Source organism: Chenopodium album, chromosome 16, assembly GCF_948465745.1.
Source record: "Chenopodium album chromosome 16, dcCheAlbu1.1, whole genome shotgun sequence".
In the NCBI taxonomy this organism is placed as follows: Eukaryota; Viridiplantae; Streptophyta; class Magnoliopsida; order Caryophyllales; family Amaranthaceae; genus Chenopodium; species Chenopodium album.
Genome location: NC_137849.1, coordinates 34,105,571 through 34,133,246, shown reverse-complemented (window position 1 = coordinate 34,133,246; position 27,676 = coordinate 34,105,571). Strand labels below are relative to the sequence as shown.

Below are 27,676 nucleotides of genomic sequence, written 5' to 3'. Positions count from 1 at the left end.
ACACCACATGCTTTAAAGTTCGATGAATCAAGCAAGCCCACCTCATGGGCTCATGGCTTCAACCACTAGAGGGTGCAAAATTGTACCTTGAAATCTTGTTTATATCCATCGACCTCTTTTTGCCTCAATTTTGACTCCACATTTAATGGACCATGTTCGTTGATGTATACATATCAATGAAACGTAAAACTAAATTGGGCTAAACTTCAAAGCCCTTACATCTTAAACACACACCCAAAAAAAAAAAAAAAAATAATAATAATAATAAACTCCGTAAAAAAAAGTTAAAAGTCAATTAATTACTCCGTAAAAATCAACAAATCTAGGGTTTTGTTCCACTACATATAAAACTCTACTCATACAATCTTTTTCCTCCTTCCTCGAAAGCCGTAATTCAAAATCCAATCGTACTTCCATCTCACTTTTCTCTCTCCTAAATTATCTTCGCAAATCAATCAAGAGAATGGGAGTATACACTTTCGTTTGCAAGAAATCCGGCGATGGTTGGTCCGCCAAGCAACACTCCGGCGACCTTGAAGCCGCCGCCGATTCCACCTTCGATCTTCAAAGGAAGCTCGTTCAAACCGCCCTTAGTTCCGGCGATTCCGGCGCTGTTCAATCCTCTTTCAATTACATCACTCCTTCCTCTGCTGTCGCTCAGGTTTGTCGGATTCTCGTAGTTTCTTAGATTTTGTGATTTAATTTAGGGTTTTGAATAATTGTTTATGAGTTGATTGTTTATGATTGGATTTTTTCTTTTGTTATTGGTTGGAGAATTGGAGTCTGAATTTATATAAATTCGTAGTTATTATTTTTTTTGTTTGATTTGTGAAATTGAATTAGATTTGACTTTGAATTTGATTTTGAATTTGAATTTGGGTAATTGGGTTGATTCGAACCTGATTAGAATCTGATCCGAAGTTTGATTATGATGTGAACTCGTAGTGACTTGAATTGACTTTGGTATGAATGAATCTGATCTGAATTTGAACCAATTGAACTCAGGTAACGAAAACTAATCCGAAATACGGAGTATAATTTAGGGAACGTAAAATTTGAAGTATAAATTTTAACGATCATAAATTGATCTGATAATGATTTGATCATAAATTGATCTGATAATGATTTGATCATGTCTTAATCGACGGAGATGCTATATGACCCGAGTTTAATTGTCCTAAAGACCCTGTACGGTTCGATCCGAACGAACATGATTAGTTAAGGAGTGTCTTGTTTGATCGCTAGCTAGTCTAATGATCATATATTAATCTGATAATGACTTGATCATGTCTTAATCGATGGAGATGCTATATGACCCGAATTTAATTTTCTTGAAGACCCTGTACAGTTCGATCCGAATATGATTAGTCAAGGAGTGTCTTCTTTGATCGCTAGCTAGTCTAATGATCAACCTGATCATTCATTGTGATAAGTTTATAGGAGTTGCCCTGTGTATCGTTATTGAAGTTGTACGCATATCGGCATATGCATTGGCATATGAAAGTGTTTATAGTGATTTGTGTTTTGCTCGTCCAATTTATGAAAATTTATTACATGTTTTTGGTCCATAATGAAATTAATCGTTCCATAGTTTGGTGTTGAAAATGGATGATTAAAGTCTTAGTATCATAGCTAAATAATGTATTGTAATTGAGTTTGTAATCAACGTTAGAAAATGAGATTACTGAACAACATGATGTGACCCCTAATGTATCTTGTGTTACTCTTGTTTTAGAGTTGTGATTCAGCTCTGGCTGTTGTCTGACATAACTCGATTCTTTTTTGATTTGGTCCAGGTGATCATTGGTGGAGCTGTTGCTGCCGCAGTGGTCGGTGGAGGAGCAGCTGCGGCAGCTCCCTCAGGTGGAGCAGCTGCCGCAGAGGCACCTAAGGAAGAGAAGAAGCCAGAGAAGGAGGAAAGTGAGGATGAGGATATGGGTTTCTCACTCTTTGACTAGAGTGTTAATTACATGAAACATCTCTTTTTTGGCATGTCAATATGTTATGAGGTGTTCCTAAGTACTAGAATTTTGTTTAGATGTTCAGTAATCAGTATACTAGATGAACCCATTTGCTGAGAGTTTTGTTTGGAATTGGTTTTACAATTCTTGCCATGTCTTTTAATTGTATTGTCTAATTCTTTTGATGATAACATGCCATATTTATGTCTTTGACCTTGCCATTGTACTACTACTTAGTAACTAAGGTCATGTTTCATTAATTGCCTTCAAAAAAAAAAAAAAAGAGTCATGTTTCATTAATAATTCTTCGTTCTAACCGTGTAGGGTTTCTTTTACCTATGATTATTATGATAAGACGGTGATTGATTTTAGGATTGCATTTGAGAACCGTAGGGATCTTGCAATTAGGATTATTTTGACTTTGCTATGTTATCACCTCATTGAACTAATTTAGTGTAGCAGTGAGGGATTTGCAAGTGAATTACTTCTGTTAAAGTTTAGAGTTTACTTCTAGGTTCAAGTGTTTGTTGGAGTAATCTATGCACTTAGTATATTACTAAAGCTCCAACTCTCCAAGGCCATGCATGATCTCTCGCTATGTGTCCCATGACTCTCCAATTATGATACAGAGTAATAAATTTTTTTATTTATTTAGAGCTTGTTTGGTACCATTTTTGGTTTCCAGTTTCCTGTTTTTATGAAACTAAAAACCAAAAACAGGAAACAAGAAAAAGGTGTTTCCACTTTTCTGTTGTCAGTTTTCAAAATTATTATGATTTTAACAAGTTTAAGTAATTTTTTATTCATTATTTGACATATATCATATACTTTTAATAAACAAAAAACCAAAAAACAGAAAACTACAACAATGTCAAATGAGCCCTTACTTTTTTTTTTTTTTTCACTTGTACTTGGTTTGTAATTCTGTTATGTGAACATATCGACAACACGTAATCAATCTAATTACTTGCCTCATCATTTAACGTCATTGCTGTCGCACCATTGTAACAGCAGAAAAAGTTTTTTCAATATAATCGAAGCATCAACTGTTAAGAAAAATACTACGTTGCCACATGGCCTACCACCACAACCTATCCAGTCTTTACCTTGTTTGGTGTAGACAAAAAATATGTTTTGTAAAGAACATTCGATTTTTTTTTTTTTTTTAAATATCTAAAGAACATTTGTAATATTAATTAATAAAGAACATGATAATATTATATAAGAAAATTGCCACCATTAATCCCAACTTTGTCTTGTCCGTCAATATTAATCCCAACTTTCGTTTATTCCCTATCACTCCCAACTTATACCCTATTAATTTTTATCACCCACAACCGGTCATCTAACTTGATGTAATAGGTTACCTAGACATGTGTCCACACGTGATAGGTCTAAACAAGATTAAAAACAATTAAAATAACGGCTATTTCACCAAATGCCAATGAGTACTTAAAAAATTCACCAAATGTCATCAATGTTTTTAAAATTCACCAAATGCCATCGAACTTTTAAAAAATTCACCAAATGTCATTAATGACTAACGATCGTTAACTCCATTAGTCATTAAGATTAAATCTTGACACGTGTCATAATATGATTGGTTCATTTTAATTATTTATTTTAATTAATAAAAATAATATTTTTTTCTTTGTTTTCGTGGCAAAAATTGCCCGGGTATAGTTTTGGGGGTCATTTTGACCCTTTATGGATACAAATTAAGCTCGGAATAGACAAAAAAATAATGTAAATGCTCCGTTTTGTGTATTAAAAATATTTCGATTAGCGTGTCGTCATTTTTAACCATCAAAATTGATCGGGTAAGGTTTTAGGGGTCATTTTGACCCTTTATGGATACAAATTAAGCTCAAAATCGACAAAAAAATAACGTAAATACTCCGTTTTGTGTGTTGAAAAATATTTCGATTAGCATGTTATTTTTAACCATCAAAATTGATTGGGTAGGGTTTTGGGGGTCATTTTGATTCTTTATGGGAACAAATTAAGCTCGTAATTGACTAAAAAATAACATATATGCCCCGTTTTGTATGTCGATATCATAATTTTTTTTTCGGAAAAAAATGCAAAACAAGGTATTTACATTTTTTTTTTGCCAATTTCGAGTTTAATTTGTATCCATAAAGGGTGAAAATGACCCCCAAAACCTTACTCGAACAATATTCGTCACGAAAATCGAAAAAAAGTATTATTTTTATTCATTAAAATAAGTAATTATTGTGTATTAATTTTAAAAAGTAATGGCATTTGGTGAAATAATTTTCCAAAGTAATAGCATTTGGTGAAATAAGAATTGCATTAACGGAAAACTAACGTCCATATGCTATAAGTGGCACGAGGTGTCATTGTATTGTTTGTCAGTGGCATTTGGTGAATTTTGAAAACTTTGATGATATTTGGTGAATTTTGTAAGTACTCAGTGGCATTTGGTGAAATAGCCGTTAAAAAAATAAAATTAAAAAATATTAAAAAATAACAAAAGATAAAAAATTAAAATAAAAACCCCAACCCTTAACCACCAGCAGGTGGCAGCCCAGTCACCTCCGGCATGCGGCACCCCTGTCGTTTTCGGCAGGTGGCAGCCCTTGTTGTCACCGGTAGGGAGAAAGCCCATGCCGTTTCGGCTAGGCAGCATACACTGCTAATCCCAACCACCGACCTTCTCCCTTTCCCAGTTCCCCGGCCGTTTTTGCCCTTGTCCGCCGGATTCCGCCTACCCATCTCTTCCCCGTTGAATTCCGCCCCTTTCCACGTCGAATTTCTCCCCCTTTCCTTTCCTCTCCTCGATTTTGGTGCGCGAGAGAAGAGAGATGATGGGGCTGCTGCTTTGGTGTGGTTGTGGCCGTGGAGAGTGAAGGAGCAGGGGAGGGTGGGTGGTGGCTGTGGCGCCGACACCAGACAAGAAAGGGGGTCTGGGCGGTGGTCGGTGCTCCGGGGGAACGGTGTTGGTCGGCCATGGGTGGGTGTGGGCTGTCATTGGGTGGTTTTGGTTTTGGTTTTTTTTTTTTAATTTTTTACTTTTTAACCAATCAGGTTGTGACATGTGTATAAGTAATCACAAGTTAGCAAGGTTTACCTCTTCAATCGGTTTCAAGTCATATGGGGGTGATAAAAATTAATATGGTATAAAGTTGAGAGTGATAGGGAATAAACGAAAGTTGGGATTAAAATTGGCGGACATGGCAAAGTTGGGATTAATGGTGGCAATTTTACCTATTATATAATGTACATTATTTATATATTCCGATCATAATTTAAAGACAAAATTCAAAGAACAATACACAATAAGTAGTATGTTCTTTTCACTCTTTTTGAGTGCAAATATGTTCCTTTTACTTTAGATATATGTTAATTACATTTTAATAGTATGTTCTTTTCACTACAAATGTATGTTCTTTATGTATGTATAGTATGTTCGTTCCACAAAACGTTTGTACGATGCAAGGTACAGACACCTGTAGGAACCTGTAGGGAATATTTCAAGCATCCCACACTTGAGCCCCACTGTGATCATACACTTAAGTATGGTAGCGTCCAAAGGGGAGGAAGCTAGAGCAAAAGAGTCGCCAACAAGTTTTAGGAACTTGTAAACCATTCACAGGATGAAGGTTACACCCCTTCACGATCCATGAGATCGCTACTACATAGTGGTCTGGAACCATGACTGGATATTTAGGGATGAAGGTACAAATCCAACCTAAAAGAGATTGACCTGCCCTAAAAATAGGCCTTTACTTTATTCTTTTCATATTCATGTGCGCTTTCTGACTAACATACAATCAATGTATTAATCCTAAACCTGTTTATTCTATGTTGGTTGAATATTAATGCACAAACAAAACTATTATTGGCGATCACTTGAATTATAATCACATTAGCCTAAACAAGATTATTAATTATCTTATTAAGCGTGATTACAAGTACAAATTCCCTTTAATCCTGCAAGAGAGGGCGTGATCAAGCAATAACAATAAATATCAAGCAACAATAATATAAATATAACAAATCATCATCATCATAATAATATTCTTAAAGAACAATAATATTAGCAAGATCCTAGGCATGATACTAACGAGATTAATAACAAATTCTAGCATGTCACTAAGCAATAAAGATCAAAGCTTCATCCCTAACATGATACTAACATGATAGAAGAAAACAGGAAGCAACCTAAGCATGATACTAGAAAGCAATAAATAACATCCTAACATGATACTAGAAATTAAAATAATCAACGGAACATGATTTCTAAAGAAATAGAGCAATTAAAACAACTTACTTTGTTGCCTCGTATCTCTTTCTAATAACAAAATACACACGTTAGTAACTTCAAGGAAAATACTAAATCAAACAATTAATTTAAATAATTGAAATAGGGATTTGGGACCAAACCCTCAGAAATTATCAACCTTTCACGTCTATGATAAGTGACTTTTATGTCACTTTTAGGGTGTTTATTGAGTCGTATTCCAACTTATTTTCCAATAATTTCACCATTTTTATCCTTTATTTCTATTATTTTATTATTCTCGTCTTTTATCCAATAATTTGATGTAGGATAGTGTTTATGCCTTGTTTTAGCTTGTCTTATGGTGTTTTGGAGTTGTTTTGTTCAAATAATGCATGCATACATGTCTCGATGTGTTTTAAATGAAATCGCGTATATTCTTGAATGCTTGCCTTCATTGCGTGTTTGCACCGTTCCCTATACCTTATTGCTTCCCTTGGTGTTTGTGCTTAGGTATTTGAAGTCTTGGATTGCAAAGAAGAAGCCAAGGAAGCATGAGAGAAGAATCGAAGAAAGCAAGGTGCAAGGGCGCGCAGCCCTGTGAGAACCCGCGCAAAACTGGCGAAATTGCATAATCGAGGCAGAAAGTTTTGCGCGGCCTGTGCGCGACATGTGCGCGGGCACACATCCACACCACGCGGGCGCGCAGCTACAGTGCGCGGGCGCGCAGCCAGCAACAGGGGCGCACACACCCAAGCACAAGCCGCGCAACCCACAAATGCGCAGGCGCGCAGCTACATTGCGCGGGCGCGCAGGGTGCTGCGAGGGAGTGCAGGCCGCTGCGAGGGCGCACAGACCGCTGCGAGGGCGCACGCGCGGGCGCACAACTACCATGCGCGGGCGCACAGATCCTTGTGCAGGCGCACAGCGGGTCCTATTCTGCGTTTTTGCGCGATTCTTTATTTATTGCGGGGCTTGTTTTGTACGGGGGGATCTATTATGCTATCTTCTTAGTTAGTTTAGGAGAGCTTCTCTCTCTTAGGGTTAGATTAGATTAGATAATTTTTAGAGAGATAAAGTAGATTATTGCTCAATTTTCTTCCAAGTAATCAATTTTGGTCAAGTTTAATTTTCAATCAAGCAATTCCTTCAAGCTTTCATCTTTCATTAATCCTCTCTCTAGTAATCTCTAATCCTTTCCTTTAGCTTTATTTATTTGCTTTATTGTTGCTTATTTTTGTTAATCTTTTTAGTACATCTAGTTATTATTGTTTTCATTGTTTTTAATCATGTTTTGTTTTGAGTTTCTTGAGTTTGTTTCTAGTATTGTTATTATGTTTAATCTCCTTTCTCTAGGCTAATCTTTTAGCTAGAGGAAGGGGGTGGAAAATATGTGTTGAATGTTGGATGAATGATGATGGTTGGATTGAATACATGCCTTAAATTGATGAAAGACATGATTTTTAATGGCTTGAGATTATTGTTGCACTAAATTTGATTGCCTTCTAGTTTAAATGCATGAAAATGATTTGAACTAGATTAAGATCACCTCTATTTTAATGATTGCATGAGAATGAGTTGTTAAAATGGAGTTTTATGGATTGTGCTTCTTTATTCTCTTGATTTGCTTGTGTCTAATAGGATGCATGAGAATGATCCTAGTTAGCATAGACATCTTTCATTGATTTGCCTAGACTATTGCATGAGAATGGATTGTTTAGGTAGGATCTTGTGTTCTTTGGCATGTTCTTCATGATAACTATCATTATTCCCCTTTTTCTTATCATGTTTGACACCTCCGTATCCCTAGCGTTGTTCTCTCTTGATTTTAATCTTCTTTATATTTGTTTGTTTGTAGTCTTAGTGCTTTTTATCCAAAAACCAACAAAAATTTTCCCCATTTGACTCTTGCATTAGTGATATTGATGTTGGACGAGTGAGCTTCCTTAGTGGTTCGACCCTTTACTTACCCCTATACTTGTATTAGGGTAGTTTAGGTTATAAATAATTAATTTGATTTGGGGTAGTAGCTTAACGACCTATCCTAGCCCGATCAGTCTAGGGCGAAGGCAACTTCGAACTTGGCTAGGTGTGTCTAGAACTCGTGAATGCGGTATTTTATTTGTAAAAGGGAAGGTTTAGAAAGAGGGAGAAAGAAAAACTATTAGCTTGAGAGAGAAAAGAATAGAATATTGATTGCTGATGATTGTAAATGAATGTTTATGAATAAAAATGGGGAAATACGACCCTATTTATAGAGAAAAATAGCCCGGAAACAATCAGAAAAAGACCGAAGCCTATTAGGAGTAAAACTGCCCCTGTCGCTATGCGACAGGCTTGTCGTTGCGCGCTAGCCTTGTCGTTTCGCGTTGATTCACGTGTTTTCTAAAAACCTGTATGGAATCCTTAATCTTATTAAATTTGATTAACAACGTCCGTACTTATCTTTGAAAATCAGATTTAATTTCTTTAAAAACACTTGTTTTAGTCCAAATAAAATTCTTTATTTTCATAAAAGATATAATTATCTCATTAGAACTCAAAATAACCCTCTAGATTATTCTAGAAGATTAAAATCAATCATAATAAATTTAGGATATTAATTAATGGGCCCTCCACTAGATCATTGGACCATAAAACCATTTCAGGCCCAATTTAGTATTTTAGCCATAATTTCCTCATTATTCATCGGAATTGGGCTTATAATATGTCGTTGGCAAGCTCTTTTCGAGCCCAATCCAACTACACCATTATTAAACCTTATTATGCACCAAACTAAATTGGATAGGACATTTTCATTAATAAAGTACATTTTTGAAAACAGAAAGAAGAGTTATTTTTATTAAAACAACCGCATCACAAGACTTTCCACACTTTCACTTTGTTCGATAATTAATGATGTGAAAGATATTCATCACTGGGTTTGGTTTTTGGGGAGACACAATCAAGTGTTTACAAAAGCCCCCACTTTGACTGACTTTTTTGAAACGTAAGTTTCGAAAACAAAAGTCAAAGTAGCGATTGGGACGGAGAATGATTCAGAGCGTTCTGCGATCCTAAATCATTCTTGTAACGCCGATACCTACAAACTAGCGTTAGTCAAACAGATAAAAGAGTTAGAAACGCATATCTTGCACCGTCGAGTACACGTCTCTGGGGTAACCGTTTTTGCATGCTGTTTGTGACGACCTTCCTCAAGCTAGGGGACATCGCCTGAAGACTGCTCCGCTTGTAGCTGCCTTCAATTTCTGCTGTGACATTCTTCCACATCTTAGGGAACACCATCAAAGATTGCTCTGCTTGTAGCGATCTTCTGCCGTTTTATGACCATGTTCTGCAAGCCAGGGAACATAGTCGAAGATAACTTTGCTTGTAGCCATCTTCCGCTTTTATGACAACTTCCGTCGTCGAAGGTGACTCTGCTTGTAGTCATCCTCAGTTGTTTGTGACAACCCTCCACATGTTAGGGAACGTCGTTGAAGATCACTCTGCTTGTGGCAATCTCCTATTTGGCGTGATAACCTTCTTTGGAAAGTTATCGAAGATCACTGCTTGTTGATCCTCGGTTTTGCGTGATAACTTTCTTAGAAAAATTATCGAAGATCACTGCTTGTTGATCCTCAGTTTGCTAGTGCTTTGCTGGAATGCTTGCTGTGCTGATGCTTTGGGGGTGATGACAATCCTCTCTTCTTTAGGAATAGTTGCCAACACAACTCTTGAATCGGGAAAGAAGAAGAAAAGTGGAAGTTAGGGAAAAAAGGGAAAAGAAAGGAAAGAGATGGTGGTGCAGATGGTTGTGTTCGTAGGTGTATTGGTGTGAAAGATGTCACCTAAAAGGATAAGGATGTTACTGGCAAATCTTTGAATTTGGAGGAGGGTAAAGTTAACCCTATCGATCAAGATCGAAGGCCCAGCATTATTGATAACAATTCTGATCTGAAGTCAACTTCAGAAATGAAAAACCCAAATCTTACAGGGTCAAGTTATCGGTTTTGTAACCGAAAACGTATTGATTCCTATTTGAATCTCACTCCAACAATGTATTGAGCGATTTCTAAGGGATGAACACTACACTACTATTGCTCTTCCAAGAAGGATTTTATTAGCATCTGAGTACTCGATCCTCCAAAGAAGATGGATTGTGTTGAAACTCAAGAAGTTTTTACACCAATGGAGACTAGTCACCCCCCTATGAAGGGGCATGATAGGTGTGAAACAACTCCAAATTTGGCACAAGAAGACTCGACCATAGGTATGGTTGATCAAGTGTCATCGTGTGAAAGTACGTCGGTGCTCCTTCCAGTTGCTCCAGTCTGCTCCCCATTGAATTTTGCTGCAAGCCCCAACAATTCCTCTTCTCAGAATTTGATGTTATTGGTTTCCTCTCGTCATTCCAAAGCTAGAAGGAAAAGTCATTCTCTAAGAAGTTTAACTTCCTCTGTTTTTATTAACTCTTTGTTTTGCAGGATGAATGGCTCAAAAAGGAAAGCGTCCTATCCCACCGAAATCATATGGCTTTCGAATCGAAAGTTGTTATATGGTTCTACCCCTAATGTTCTAATGTGTAATGTAGTTTATGATTAATTTAGGATTATGCTGATGTAAAAAAAAAAAAAAAAAGCTTCCTCCATTTTTTAATAGTTACAACTTTTCTCTAAAGTGGAAATGTCACAATATTTGCAACACACTATAAGAGGAAGGTTTTTAAGATGAAAATTGTACTATTATCTTTGTTTAAAACTCATGAACCACTTGATTATACTCCTAATAACCTCTTAACCACATTATAAGTGTATTATATCATATGAGGTCAACTTCTCTTATACACCGTAATAAAATGTATGCTATAACTATAAAAAAAAGGGAAATATATGTTTGAGAAATATTTTAGAAATTACTTAACTTATGCATTAAGTTATGAATTAAATTAATTTACAAATGTATTTGTTTAAATTCGTGCATCGCACGGGTGTTAACCTAGTGACTTATATATTCCTTGTCACACACACATATCAGGTTAATTAACATGTATTTTGAGGGGTTTAGGAGGAGTGTGGTTGAAGTTATGATTATGGAATGGGGTATAGTTGGTTTAATTAAGGGTAGTAATGGTAATCTACTAATCTTGTAAGAAAAAGTTTTCAATTTAAGTTGTGTTATAACTTTTGTGATATTTCTACTTTAAGAGTGTTTTACATAAAAGAAAATAAATGAAATATATTAGGGAAATTCTCTTTGGTAACACTATACTTTTTAATTTTCTTATTGGTGAATTGCGAAAAATCTTATTATTTGAATTTTTAAATTAAATCATCTATAACATTAATGATAAATTTTAACTAAATATTTAACTATAGCTAGTTTATAGTTACTTTTTTTTACATTTATTTTAGAAATATTTTTTAAAAAAAGAAATCACATATTCCCCAAACAGTCAGCCACTTCTCCCCCGCCCCCACCTACGCTGACGCATTGACCTCCCAGCCCTCTTTCACCGGTGCGCCGGCCTCCCCTTGCGTGCATCTCCTCCCCCCTAACCACCAGCTCCTTCCCCGAAATCAACACTTTTAGCCCCGAAACCCCCCTCCTCAAAATCACACTCTCTCCTCCCTAAACGAAATCAGATAATTAGGGTTTAGGGATGAAGGTAAAAAATCATGGGTTTCTTCAATTTTCGAAGCTTTAGGGTTTTATTTCACTCGATTTAAGGGTTTGATTTTGCTAGGTTTGATTTCGCTCGGTTTTAGGGTTGATTTTGTTCGATTTTAGGGTTTGAAGGAGGCTTTTTTGCCGATAAACAGGGGATCACCGGCGGTGGGAAGAGTACTCGTTAGAGGGCGAGAGAGAGGAGGGGATCACCGGCGGTGGGAGGAGAGTGTGCAGTCAGAGGAGAGAGATGGAAGGCCGTGAGTGGTGGATTAATTTGGGTGTTTGGGATTCTGGTTGCGGTGGTGGACTAGGCGGTGGTTTGGATGTTTGGGGTTCTGGGTTACGGTGGTGGTCTGGGTAGTGGTTTGGGTGGTTGGGGTTTTGGGAGGTGGTTTGGATGTTTGGGGTTCTGGGTTGCAGTGGTGATCTGGGTAGAAAGAGGTTGGTTTTTTTTGTTTTGTTTTTTTTTATAAATAATTTAATTATTAAAAAATAAAAGAAATTAACCATGGTTATTGAGTTTATACTGAAGTAGCTATATATTTGGTAATCAATAATTCATGTTTACCAAGGATAATAAGATTTTTCACAATTCACCGCCGAGAAAATTAAAAAAGTATAGTACGTGTTATAAAGAGAATTTCCCAATATATTATTTATTTTTATTAGAGAAAGTGCGGGAGGGCTGGGGGAACACTTTATTATTAGATAATTTTGCAAAAATCTACCTTTTATAAGCAATTTTTTGCGAGAAACCACCTTATAAATTTTTTTTTTTTGCAATGACACACCTTAATCAAAATTTTTTTTGCAAATCAATACCTTTATGCCGGAAAATGAGGTTTGACCCCATTTTCCGGCGTTGACTACCCCAATCCACCCCCGAAACCACCTCTCTCCCCATCCCCACCCACGAAACCACCTCCCTCTCCAACTCCACCCACAAAATCACCCTTTCACGGCATTGACCACTCTAAACACACCCCTTTAACGGCGTTGACCACCCTAAACACACCCCTTTAACAATGTTGACCACCCTAAACCCTCCTCTATAGCCCTAGCCACCCTTCTCCCCTCCACTGTCAGTGCCGGCACCCCTAGCCGCACTCTTCCAACCCTAAATTAACACTCGAACCACCCTAATTCTAGATTACGCGAGGTGGTGGAAAGAAGGGAGTTTGATTTCGTTGGTGGGGATGAGGGGGGAGGCGGTTTCGTGGGTGGAGCGACGGAGGGGGTTATTTCGTCAATTGGGCTGGGGAGGGGGAGGTTTCATGGGTGGGGTTGGGGTAGTCAACGCCGGAAAATAGGGTTTGACTCCATTTTTTGGCATAAAGGTATGGTTTTGCAAAAAAAAATTTGATTAAGGTGTGTTTTTGCAAAAATAAAAAATTATAAGGTGGTTTATTGCAAAAAAATGCTTATAAAAGGTGGTTTTTTTTCAAAATTTCCTTATTATTATATTTGTCTTAGCTAAAGTGATGAAACTTTGCAATAAGGTTTCAAACATTACAACCTCCTCCTCATTAAGGGAATAAGAGCGAATAGTTAAATGAGGAACTGTGTTTCCTACCCTCTTAACATTACTTATTAAATCATACTTAAACATGGAAAAATGGGTAATAGAAAGGAGAATAATATAGAATGTTGCACTTATATAATGTATAGCTAACCAATTGAAAAATATGAGTACTCCATATTGTTTTTGTATACAAAACGTATATTGATTTTATTATATAATATAGATTATACAAATAAGCTCTCTCAAAACTCAGCGCAATGTCCAGCATTGCAATGCATTCATTTTGAAACAAAGGGATAATTATAATATTCCCTTCATTTTCTATAGTTAATTCAAATTTTATTAGGTTTCTATTAATTTGTATTTTTTTAATTATGCAATTTTTATATTCATTTCAGGATTAAGGAAATTACCTTATTTGTCTTACTTCGTATTTTCATTTACCATATTGAGCTAATTATGTAATGGCGGATTATTTCAGGGGAAAAAAAAAGGTAATACTGACATAAAATTCCTTCGTTTTTATTTACTTACAACACACCACTTTGGCGCGCACTTTAAGGGATATATCAGACTAGGTAAACATAAACATTAATTGACAAAATCTTACCACCGATGAGAAAAAAATGATAATTTACTATGGTTTAAATTATATAACTTATCAATTCGTACTTTTACTTAGGACCTGTTCACTTCAGCTTAATTTTAGTTCAGTTCAGTTCAGCTCCAATCTTTTCAATTCAGTTCATTTCCTAATTTCTTCTCTCATAAAATATTCAGTTTAGTTTAGCTGTTCAGTTTAGTAAATGTGAACAGACCCTTAGTCTAATCACTTTCTCAAATAGTATGCCTGTTGAAGCTTAAAGGTTTTGATAATGATGAACTCAAACTAAGAAAACTTCATCTAATAAAGGTTTTTATAAGTGTTGTAATTAGAATAGGTGAAATAGACTTTGGAAGTGGAAGAGTAACCTAATCTAAGAAGACATGAAGGGATTCCAAGGAAAGGTTAAACAAGATAGAAGAAGAGTTCTCTAACAAGAACTATCTAAGTTCCTTAACAGGAACTTGAAGATAGCAAGTTGAAGTATTGGCTTGATCTGCGTTGAATACAACAAGTTCTATTGGAACTTGGCCTGCGAAGTTCCAGTTTAAAACTGGAGTACAAGTGACAGCAGGAACTTAATCCTGGACTGCGTGAAGCCCAATCATTCTAGTTTACAGAATATTTTCGAAGAAAATTAGTTTTGTTAAGTTTTTATCTTTTAGATTTGCTGTAAATATGATTGTTAGGGTTACGCGTGAGACTTATTAGAGAAACGTGACAAATGAGCTTGGCAAGCTTTAAAAATAGGAAAGTTTATAAAAGATAAGTTTCAAGAAAAGATTTTCTAAAACGATTTATTTCTTAAAAACAGATTATCAAAAGATATTATTCTTTTGGTGATTTATCTTTGATAAGTTTTCTAAAAAGATTTTCTTCCAAAATGATTTACATAAAACCGTGTTTTGGGATTTTGGTATATTAATATATTTATCTTTTGAGAACCCTACTTTCTATATAAGTAAGTCTTGTATAAATAGTAGAAATCTCATTTCATTATTTTCTGTGAGTTTATACATGAAGAAATCGAAGTGTGCTTAATTGTGTAAGTTTGCCAAGTTCATAACTTTGTCATATTAGTTTCGGGTTTCATGTGTAGCTTACCTCTCATATACTAAAGGTCAATAGTTTGTATTGGTTGGGTACTTGGGTGTGTGTGTGTGATTTATCTTTCACTACAAGAAAATAACCTTTTCGTAGCGATTATTTTAACCTTTAGTATCGATTGTAATTGTAACAAAAAGCTTTCCCAACGAATGGTCATTCGATACAATATCCCCCGTTGCCTTAGCCTTTAGTAGTGGTTTTCAATATCGCTGGGGTTGGCCTCAATAATCGATACGAAAAACTACATCTAATCGTGGTGATTATTGTAGCGATTACAATCGCTATAAATGTTCAACCCATTTTCTTCAAAAAAATAAAAACATGCGTATGATCTTTACAAGATTCGAACATGCAACCTCAAACTCATATATTAAATGTTTCACCAATAATCTATGACATATTTTATGTATTCTTTGTCAAACAATATTTATATATCTAGTGTTGAAAAGGCTTTTCGTATCGATTTTTAGGATTTAGTGGCGATTGTAAATGATACGATTTCTCAAAATTATATAAATGTGTAAAAATAGTGTGGATATGTATTATTATGCTTTCCGTATCGATTTTATATGGGAAAACCATGGCGATTGTAAAAATGATACGATATCCTTAATTATTTGACAAACATACTTGCATATTGTAGCGAATGAACAATCGCTACGAAATAATCGCTACGAAAAGTGATTTTTCTTGTAGTGTTTGCATACAGTGTCGTAGGCTTCTAGGTTAAAGCTGAGTGAGAAAGTACTCAGGGAGTATGAGTGAATCTAAGTCAGGGACTTAGGTTGGGTAGGATAGGGTCCTATTGTGTAGCAAGTTCAGTCTGGAACTTGTGAGTAAAGGTCTGAGTATAATAGGTTGTAACTTGTGTGTTTGCCCTATTATAGTAGATTGATTTGGTTTTGGAAATCCCTAAGAGGGTCGAGGTTTTACTTCCAGTTGGGCCCTGGAAGGTTTCCTCGTAAAACCTTGTGTGCATTGCAAGTTCCTTTACATTCAGTTTTATATCCCGCAAAAGTAGTCATTAGGAACTCACATACAATTCACCCCCCTCTTGTAGTGTTCGTCTCAACTAACAATGCCAAAAAGATGTGTTGTAAGTATAGAAAACTAAGGATGTGTATCTTTCAAAGAAAAAGATGTGTAACAAATATTCATGTTTAATTAGAAAAAGATTTAGCTTGAATGATAAGCATCAAATTCAAAGCATACAAAGATAAAATACAATTATTCCAAGGACCATGTCTTAAAATACACAGACATATATATATACTCTCATTCCAAGGATCATGGAGATTTTAATTAAATTAAATGCCGTGCTCTACCAAAATTTTAAGATTAAATCCAGTCTTAAATGCAAACATCCAAATCCAAACCTTTTCTTAATCTTAAAAATTTGCAAATTTATTAAGGCTAATGCAATATATACAATCACTACGAGAGTTGCATGTAAGCACTAAAAACGTTTATTTCTTATAATGTTACTCCGTACAATATACATTTGGCAACTAATGACAAAAAAACACGTGTATTGGTGTAATTAATATTAAGTTATTATTGTTTTTTTTTTCCATCTTATATATATGCACCCCTCCCCTCAATATATATATACACCCCTCCCCTCAATAGCTAATTGTTAAATAATTAGCTTGTTATGCCATATAAGCTTTTATTTGAGTCCCAATCATTAGCTATTAACTTAGGGCTTGACATGGTTTTTTTTTTTTTTTTTTTTTTTTTTTTTTTTTTTTTTTTTTTTTTTTAAAACAAAAATCCAAAAACTGGAAACAAGAAAAAAGGTGTTTTCACTTTTCAGTTGTCAGTTTTTAAAATTATCATGATCTTAATAAGTTTGACTAACTTTAATTCATTACATGACATATATCATATGATTTTGAAAAATAAAAAAACAAAAAAATAGAAAACCACAATGATGTCAAACAAACCCTTAGTGTTTAAATATTAATTTATTGTTTTCATCTTAATTACTCCCTCCATTTTTTTTAAGTGACACAGTTTGACCGGCACGTAGTTTTAGGAGATTTTATTGATTTTAATAAAATAAGATGTTAGTGGGGTAGGTTGGAGGAGTGAGAAATGATAAAGTAAAAGAATGTGAGAGGAAGTGGAGACCATGAAAGGAGTGAGAAATGATAAAGTAAGAGATAGTGGGGTGAAAATATGTTATTAAAATGTAAGGAATTTCTAAAAGAGGAAGTGTGTCACTTGAAAAAAAAAATGGCCGTTTAAGGAAAGTGTGTCACTTAAAAAAAAAACGGAGGGAGTACTACTTCCTCCGTTTCAAAATGATGTTATTGTTTACGTAAATTGATGCAAGTTTTTATCCGTCTTTGACCGCAAATAGCTTTAATCTCACACTAGCAAAAAATATAAAAGTTAGATATTAATAATCTAGTCACCTAGACGAATCAAATTACATCCCACATGACTATTTTTGTTTATTGAGAGAAATTTGGAAGATTTTTTCTCTTATATTTTAAAAGTCAAATATTCCAAACAAGAATATCATTGTGGAACGGAGCGAGTAATTTACTTTTATTAGCATTTTCTTTTGGCAAAGCTAATTGGTTTGGCCAACCTAATTGCATATCTAGTTCCAAATATCCAATGATCAAGCTAGTAGTTAGGGACTATTTAAAATTGCAAGTGAGCTAACTAACTGCAACCATTGAAATTGCTTTTAAGATCTTATAACTATATTTATCATTTATCATTTTTCTAAGTTATTAGATCACTAGTAGAGTTATTAATATAATGGGTGGGATTCGGTGGGGCGGATGTTGGAAATTCCATCCCCAAGGCTTCATTTTTCAATCCTCATCCATCTCAAGCCTCGCGGCCACACTATGAAAACATCAATGTCCTCTCTCCCACTCAGGTATCCATACCTATCAAATCCCCACCTTTCCTTGCCTTCTCACCCACCGAATCCTCCACCAAGACCCGCCTGATCCTTGCCCCAAACTTGCATAAATATACTTATATGCATTCTTTTTTAACGAGAATATGTAACAATTGAAATTTCATTTACTAATTAAAAAAATATAAAATAAACTAGGGAAAACAATATAAAAGAGTTGTGTACTACTTTTTGTTTACTTAATTTTTATTGGTTATGGCCTTATGTGTGAAATTTGATTTTAATGTATTTAAACCTTGAGAAGTTGAGACCACCTACAACGGTGACTAGTAGGTAATGTCAACTACAAGTTGACCTCGAGCAATCACGTTACTCATGATTCTCTTAACATATGTGACCCTTTGTCATGCCCCGGGAATAATTGTTGTAGACATTAGGGAGTATAAATGTATAATTACTATTGCTTAATACGAGTACAATTAATAGCAATAAAATTAGGTAATAAAAGACAAATCATGTTTTCAATAAGCAGTACGAAGTATTTAATTTTTGTAGTTCAAATTACAGAGCAAACTTTATTAATTATACAAATTGCTGAATTAGTATACTTTGTATATTCTCTATATTCCTTTTTTAATTCTTATATTTCAACATTATTTTATGGTCACATCTAAAATTTTTTGACCATATAAACTTACTACCATAACGAAAAATTCATATTATATAGGATATTATTAAGGGTAATGCTATATGCAGATTTTAGGGCTGCATATAAAGATGGGCATCGTGTCGTGACGGGCCGTGCTTGGGTAGGGTTCGTGCCGTGCCAAGTTTTGGCACACCCCAGCCCACGGCACGGCACGGCCCACGTGCCTGACGAGCTGTGCCGTGCCAGGCTGCTGGCCAACTCGAATTTTTTTTTTTAAAAAAAAATATATATGTATATTTAAAAAAATCGATATATAATTTTTTTTTAACAACTTAAGTTTATATAAATAATTTTATTAATTTATGTTTATGTTAATGTTAATATATTTTTTTTTGAACAACCTTAATTTAATTAAGTTTATATAAATAATTTATGTTTAAGTTTATATAAATAATTTTATTAATTTAGCAAAAAACAATAATGCATATAATTAAAAAAATTTGCAATAAGCCGATAACACAAAAAATTGATGAATAACTTATTTTATTATGTGTCGATAGTCGGTACGATAAATCGATAATACAAAAAATTAATGATAATTAAAAATCGTACAATAATTGGTGGGCCATGCCGTGCCGTGCCACGTGCCGGGCTGGTGGGCCATGCCGGCGTGCTGACCCACAGGCCGACCACCGTGCCGCCCGCCGTGCCTGTGCTGATTTTCAATTTTTTTGTTCACGGCACGACCCACGGCCCACAAGTGGGCCGCCGTGCCGGAATTGTGTCGGGCCCATGCCGCCCATGTGCCGGCACGACCCATGCCCATCTTTAGCTGCATATAAGAGGCTAAAAGTAGAAAGAATAGACAATAAATATACGTTTATTACACCGATTTATTCGTGAATTGTCGATAAATTTCCAACTTAATACTAAAAAAAGGAATATATTAAATGCTTATATGCAGCCCTTAGGCCTAAGGGCTGCATATATCATTACCATATTATTAAATTCGATTAAAATATATTTTCTAAATTTTTTACTATTATCTTATTGAATGTATTAGTGGTCAAAGATGTACACGAGAGATTCTAAAATTCAAAACATGAAGAATAAAAAGGATCAATGGTAGTAATTGTATATGAGACAGAATTTTAGGTGAAGTTTATGACCTAAGAGCAAGATTAAAGAAGGAAATAAAAAAAGGTAGTTAGAGTAACTAGTAAGTCAAGTTGTGGACAATGAAGTAGCTAGAAGAAGGAGAAAGATGGGAGAAAGAAAAACCTCAACCTTTGCCATGTAAATATTTTCAAATATTGGTACAAGAAAAACATATGTTGTCATGTAAAATATTTATGAATATTTCTTTTATTATTTTTCTTATATTAATTTTCATATTCTTTTTTATAGTATAGGTAGTAGAAAATATTAATGGTCAAAATTGTACATGCACTAGCACGTGTGTCAGTCAAACTGTTGCGATTATTACAAAATAGAGGGAGTAATATTCACCAAATTTAATTTACCCTAATACCACATGATATAATTTAATTAGCCTAAACTACAAATTATGCATGTAATAATAATTTTTTTTGTATCCTTATATATTTTGTCAAATAATTGTTTGTTTGTGTCATCTTATTTTACTTATTTTAGTAAAAAATAAGTTCAAATTCTTTCAAATAAAATAAAATAAGTTCATATTATATAAAGTAAAATAAAATAAAATACGTTCAAATATTGAAATAAAATAAGTTGAAATACAATAAAATAAAAAAGTTAAAACAAATCAAGTTCAAAATATATTCAAATAAATAAATTCAGACAAAATACATTCAAATAAAATAATTTCAAATAAAATAAATTAATTTCATACTAAATCAAATGAACCAAAAAGAGCCTTACCATAATACAGCGTTCCATATGATATAATTTCGCACGCATATACCAATCATGTACTCCCTTTCTTTTAATGTAAATGCTCTATTTTAATTTGGCATGTAAGCTAATACAAATTTTTAATTAATAATATTTAGTTGTTGCCATGTTGGTAAGTAAAAATAATTAAAAGTTAATATTTGAAAAATATACATTGAGATGATTTTAACAAATACTCATATGACTATATTTTATCTTAAGTATAAGCCACTAACTTAAAATTAAAATTAAAGAGTTTATTTTAAAACAAATGAAGTAATAAAGCAAACCCCCCAACCCCCCCCCCCCCCCAATGGAGTATTTTTTATAGAAGGATTCAAATAATTTAAAAAATCCCTAAATTGTGTATTTTTGATAGAAGGATTCAAATAATTTAAAAAATAACCAAAGGAGGAGCGTGCCCTAATTTATCTTTATGATAAACAAAATAACTTTGTCTAATGGCATTTTTGTAAATATGAAGCATTGGGAATTGTATTAAGTGATGAAATATTATATTAATTTGTTTTATCCTATATAGGTAAGGGTAAGTGCAGTAATGGAAGGTTGGTAATCACTCATCTTCCTTCCCCGATCCCCTGATTTCCCACCGTACCCACTTTTCATCGTACCACTATCTTGTGTTAACTTCATTGAAGGCGCTCGATCGAGCTTTCCCCCTCTTTCATTTTCTTCATCTTCACCCACCTTCCACCGACACTGCAGTTTCGACGACACTGAAACCTTTACCTTCTTCGCCTCCACTGACATGTCCACCACCATCTTTGCCGGTTCCAACGAAAACCCTAAGAAAAGGGGGGAGTTAAAAGGTATGGTCAACCACAAAGGGTAGGCGTTGTAGCACCCCAACCCCAAATCAGGGTGGGGCCTATTTTTCATGAAATGATGCACATATTGGACCAACAACTATTTCAACTCTTCACAAAGCAACACAAGTTCTTCCAGCGCATTTTGTCCTTACTCATGCATATATCATGGAAAAACTTCCTAGGTTGTCACCCATCCTAAGACTGCTACCAGCTTAGCACGCTTAATTGAGAATTATCTTAGCATATGAGCTACCTAAAAGATAGGTGCACCTTGTTGGTGTGAGTAGTACATCAAAATTTTTAAAGCAACTAGAATAATTTGATTTTAGCAAGTCTATGCTTGATAGGGGAGTTAACGCACACGATGGGCACGCCATAGCTAGTAATATTCGGAATCCCTTTCGATTTGGCCTTACACACAAATTTAGTTATTGGGAGCATAATGAGAGAATATATATAAGCAAATATATCAAGGGGTATAAATGTCCACACACTATTCTTAAGAGTTTTTTTTTTTTTTTTTTTTTTTTTTTTTTTTTTTTTTTTAAGAGATAATTATTATTATAAGGGCAAATAACTATATAAACATTTTTAAATGGTATACTTATAGTCCACACACAATTCATTAAAAAAAGCTTGTAAATATTAATGAGGGTATATATGTAAATACTTATTTTGAAGGGTAAAATTGACATCATACTATTCATAAGAGTAATCTTGTACTTTTTATACGGTTGGGATCGATAAACATGTTTAATTGGTTTTCTTATTGTCTACACACAATTCTTTAAAAAAAACTTATACATATTAATGAAGCTACATATGCAAATACACATTTTGAAGGGTAAAATTGACATCACACTATTCATAAGAGTAATCTTGTACTTTTTATAAGGTAGGAAAACAGAAGTATCACAGGCGTGATGTGCTCCTCCATTTTAGTTGCCTTCCAGAGCTTGAATTTTTTCGATTGAAACTTCTGATATTTCCAATAGTTGAAGCTATTTGAATTCAGGATCCTCCAATGCATTGACGTCGTTCTACAAGAATAACAATGTTAATTTGTTTTATAGATAAAGTTACAAAATTACGCATACTTAAATGCGTGAATTTATACAGATTTTGTTGATCATGAAGATAAACGTGTAATATGTACGAATCAATTAATTTATAATAAAGTCAAATAATTAGCCTTTAAAAAATTCATAGTCGATATTGAGGGGTTTAGATTACATTTGCAAAAAAATAAAATGCTAACTTTTATGGACTAAGTATAGTATAGGAATTTTTTTTTTTTTTTGAAAAACTACCTTTTAAACTCTAGATTTTGCGAAAAACTACCCTAAAAACAAAATATTGTAATTTACTACCTTATAAAGTATAAAATCTTGTAATTGACTACCTTCCACCGAAATGACGCATTTGACTTTTATTTCCCGACGTTGACCATGTCACGTGAGGGTCACGTGACCCTTTAATGACTTAATTCCCCCCTTTCCCCCCAAATTTTCCCGCTTTACACCAATGCAGCCCATATAATTATCAAAGGGATTGCAAATAAGCAATATAAAATATGATTAATCGTATTGTTGAGGAAAAGAGTTGGTGTAAAGCGGGAAAATTTGGTGGAAAGGGGGGGATTTAAGTCTTTAAAGGGTCACGTGACCCTCACGTGACATGGTCAAAATCGAGAAATAAAAGTCAATGTTATTCCAGTGGGAGGTAGTCAATTACAACATTTTATAATTTATAAGGTAGTTAATTACGACATTTCGTTTTTAGGGTAGTTTTTCGCAAAATCCGAAGTTTAAAAGGTAATTTTTCACAAAAATCCTATATTATAAATAATTTTTGAAATGTAGTTATAAATAATTTAATAACTTTGAGAAAAACATCTAGGAATGTTTGCCAATGCTTACTTCCTAATGTAAATATCCTTGATTACATATTAGGAAAAAAAAAAAGAATTTTTAAAAAAATACTACTTTTTCTCAAAGCGAAATCACAAAACGAAATCAAAGCAAGTTATGTGTATAGTGCATGCCCAAAATCAAATCGTGTCATCTAATTTGAAATGGAGGAAGTATTTTTCTCCGAATAGAGTAATAGCTACACCTATAAGGCTATTCCATAGGCCATAATGCCATATGCGTGACAATGGGTCCGTGGGCACTAAATGTCAAATATTAATTGAAAGAAGCTGTTAAGTACTTGTGAGTTGTGATTGTTGTGAGAATTGATAAGTGTCATTTAAGTTGAACAATATCCACTCTCACACCTACTATATCCCTCTACTTGACAATCACCAAGACCGTTGAGGAAGGTATCAACCATATTTATTTCTAGCTGTTATTCAAATCACCCTCAGATTTCTTAAAAGAGTGAAGGACCCTAGGCTCCTTAAATTATTGGTAGATTGCTAGATTCCCATCACCACCGTCCCCGGCCGGTCGCCACTTGTTGGCCGTGTCATGTTTGTATTACCATGTTTTGAAAAAAAAAAAAGGAGGAGACTCATTTAAGGTAAAGATAAGGAAAATTGTGATCTTTTAATGAGTTGCAAACTCGTATTATAATATTTTACAAAGAACAAGAATAAGAAGACTCATTTAAGGTGTGAACTGAGATAAGGAAAGTTCTTTTAACGAGTCGCATTAAATAGTTGCTTCTAAGCTATAAACTCCACATTTTCACCCACGTGAGAAGATTATAGATGTGACTCGATCAAGATTATAGATGTGACTCATGTAGGTGATTGGCCATATGCCCATACGTAATGAACGAAATTATTTTCCATGCAATAGGCCATATGTAATAAATGATACTCCACATATTATTATTCTAAATGATAAAATATAAAACATATTCGTGGACCTCAATCACCAGATTAAATTTTTAGTTGAGTTATGATACCAAGAGTCACCGTAACACAAAGATCACGGGGTCGAATCTTATTCAATCATTATTTTAAAGTGAAATATTAAGCGCAGGGTATAGTGTAAGGGAGCGTGATAGAGTATAAAATATAACCATCAGCTTAAGCAGTTTTATATCTAATTCAAGTTTGTTAGTAGCTCCATTTGATTTATAGAGGTCACTCTCGTCATCTCATAATATATTGTAGTACTCCGTAGACGTAGTACAACATTAATTTAAAATTAAGCTTTTTTAATACTCCCATCAACATTAACTTCAAAACTACTACTCTAGGACAAAAAAAAAAAAAAAAAAAAAAAAAAAAAAAAAAATTACTCCGTATTACCGAGTGTTTAAAAACAAGACATTAATAAATATTCCGTATAAATTACAGAGTATCATGTATTTACTCGTACTGAGAGTACAGTAGTTATTTGCTTGGCAACTTTTTTTTAAGGAATAAAAAGTAAATATAGGCAGATCCGACATATTATTGATTTCAAGGTCTCAAGGATGAAAAATACACAAGGGCATACATAATAAAGAAAAAAAAAATAGGGTAATTTGATTAAAAAAAATATATATAATTGGAAATTTTTTTTTAAACATAAATTATATTTATAGACATGAACTATTGTGTATTGCACAAACGAAAACTATATTAGGAGACGGAAGAATTACAATTTATTACTCTGTAACTTAAACCATATACAGAGTATTTTTCAGCTAACATGTAGGTTAGCCTCATTCATTGCCTTGAACTTTGACATACCTAGTGATTTTGGAAAAAAGAACTTACCAATTTACTAGTACGAGTAGAACTTTTACTTTCCAGGAGCTGATCTAACTTGAACTTTTTATGTGTTTTTTAGAAAGTTGAGCTAGCTTGGACTTTGACTTCAAGCATTCAAATGCATTGATTAAAATATTCATTGGCATCTCAAATTATAAAAATTTAATTACATTTATAATAACAAATCAAAATTCAATTCACGTTATTATTAGTACAAGAAGCAACTATTACAACGATTTAATAATATCTGTAATAAAGATTAGGAACCCGTTTTTCCTAGCATTAGTTGAATAGTTGCTAGTAGGTAGGCTTCCTTAATAAAAATGTCTCTAGATTGGGTAAATATATAAATTTTAAATTTACACTTAATAATTAAATTGAACCATGACCCATGCACAAAAGTATCTATGTTTCAGCTTACGGTATTAAACAACCTACGTATTATATTACTATATATGAACCCAAACTTACACTATAATGTAACCCCGACTTTAATTGTAAAATTAAACTAATAACAAATTGACACAATGTCATGTCTTTGATCGTGTTTAATTATAATTATAATTATATTTATAATTATAATTACTACCCCATTTACCATGACTTAAGTGGGTACCTATCGATACAATCGTACCAAGGATTGTTGTGATCATAATTTGAATCTTTTAACGCCTTCCATACCAAACTTCCAACTTTAAATCCTGTCCCAAATGCAATCATCCATACTTTATCCCCTCTTTTGATCCTTTTCTTAGCCTCAAAGTAAGCCAACTCGTAAAACACTAGGCTACTCGACGTGTTCCCGAACCGGTGGAGGGTCATCCTCGCCGGTTCGGTCACCACGTCGGGTAGCTTTAATACCTTCCCTACTTGCTCAATTACCGCCTTGCCACCCGTGTGGATGCAAATGTGATCAAATGCTGTTGTGAAGTCGGGCACTATCGGTTTTGACTCGCCTTGAGTCAACACCGAGAGTGCCACCGATTTCACGTACTGAACGAGTTGACTTACTGGGAGGACTCTTGGTGCAAGGGTGGTTAAGTGGGCCCGTAAGTTTTGACCCGCTACTCGAATTAAGTCTTTGGTAAGTGAAACTCCCGTATTGCCCTTTGAGTCTTCCTCTTGGAATGCTGCCTTGTAGGAGCTATCATCCGCCCCGTGGTGGGTCCGAAGCGAGTGATCGAGTAGGAACTTGGCGTGGCGGCGGCGATTTGGGTCGTTTGTCACGATTGCCGCCGCGCAGCCAACTCGAAAGATGCAATTAGTCACCAACATTGACCTATCCTCTCCATAATACCAATTAAGACCAATATTTTCCGTGATTACGACAAGGGCATTTTTGACATTTCGCCCCGTGCCTCTTAAAATATGGGCAGCCATATCGATAGAGAGAATCCCACTCCCGCACCCCATCCCACTAAGATTGTATGCTTTTACAGTGGGGCCCATATTATAATGATTGACCAATAACGAGGCCAAAGAAGGGTCGGGTGAAAAACTACCACAAGTAACAATAACAATATCAATATCCTTACAAGGATCAATCCCGGTCGTCGATAAAAGTATATCGACGGTCGAGAACATACCCTCCTTAGCCTCTAACAATGCAGAGTCTAAGGTCCCCTTATTAAGCCCTTGAAACATAAAAGGAGGGCCATAAGTCTCCTCTCCTAAACCCGACTTCATGTAAATAGAACGCATAAACTCAAAACTCTTATCAGAAAAACAATTAGTTTTTTTCACAAAATACTCGGCTACATCAAAAGTACACTTCCGTTCCGCGGGAGGTTTGTAACAAGAATAATCGAGGAGGAGGATGGGGTACGGCTTGAAAAAAAAGTAGTAAATAGCGTAGAATAAAATTAAAGGAAAAAACACGGAAAAAATAGAGAATGGAGGAATGTAGGATAACAACATTAGAGCTAAAAATGAGGCTTGAAGAAATATTTGAGTGTATGTCAAGGATAGTATCTTCATTTTTTTTTTTTGTTTCCTATATTATTTGATATGAGAAAATATAGTATGAGTGAAAAAAATGGAAGAATTTGTAGAGAATTTATATAAATTGAGTGTGTAAATTGAGAAGCATGCAAAGAGGTTGGGTAGACGTGCAATAACTATGTCTTGATTATTCGGTTTTTTTACAGTTGGAAAAATATGTACGGCGATTAATGGCTGGCTTCAGTGCGTATCTATATGTGCCGACCTTTTCGCTATTTTTGGTGCAAATCTTTAATTTTCTATGTACATGAAATCAAATGGGTTCAACCTTTTAACAGTATATTTGGAAACATTTAAGTAATTTAATTTTGCTTTGAGAGAAGGGTTTACTTAATTTTAAATTTTATTTACGCCATTATTTTATTGATGATAAAGATAAATTGTTGTCATAAATATATGCTTATTTGTCGTTTTATGAAGTTGTTCTCATTTTTTGGAAATTTACATAAAAAGAAATACTTGTATGAATTAAGTTGAGTGAGTGATTGTGGACCTTGTGGTTACTTTTCTAGTAGATAACTAGAGCTAGAATCTTACTATAATTAGCCCTATAGTGGACGAAATTAGCCGGTTAGGGCTTAAGGACATAAGGTAATTATATTT

The 27,676-nt window shown here is 34.4% G+C and overlaps 1 protein-coding gene and 1 pseudogene across 1 annotated transcript; one reads left to right on the top strand and one right to left on the bottom strand.

Moving 5' to 3' along the window:
- The first annotated feature begins 372 nt into the window (after positions 1 to 372).
- LOC145586400 (large ribosomal subunit protein P3-like) lies at positions 373 to 2,169 on the top strand. Its single transcript, XM_081643236.1, has 2 exons — positions 373 to 661; positions 1,797 to 2,169. Exons 1-2 carry the CDS (start codon positions 464 to 466, stop codon positions 1,956 to 1,958), a joined length of 360 nt encoding a protein of 119 aa, XP_081499362.1. The 5' UTR covers positions 373 to 463; the 3' UTR covers positions 1,959 to 2,169.
- A 23,057-nt stretch (positions 2,170 to 25,226) lies between these two features.
- On the bottom strand, positions 25,227 to 27,070 carry LOC145585149 (3-ketoacyl-CoA synthase 4 pseudogene; annotated as a pseudogene).
- Positions 27,071 to 27,676: the final 606 nt, after the last annotated feature.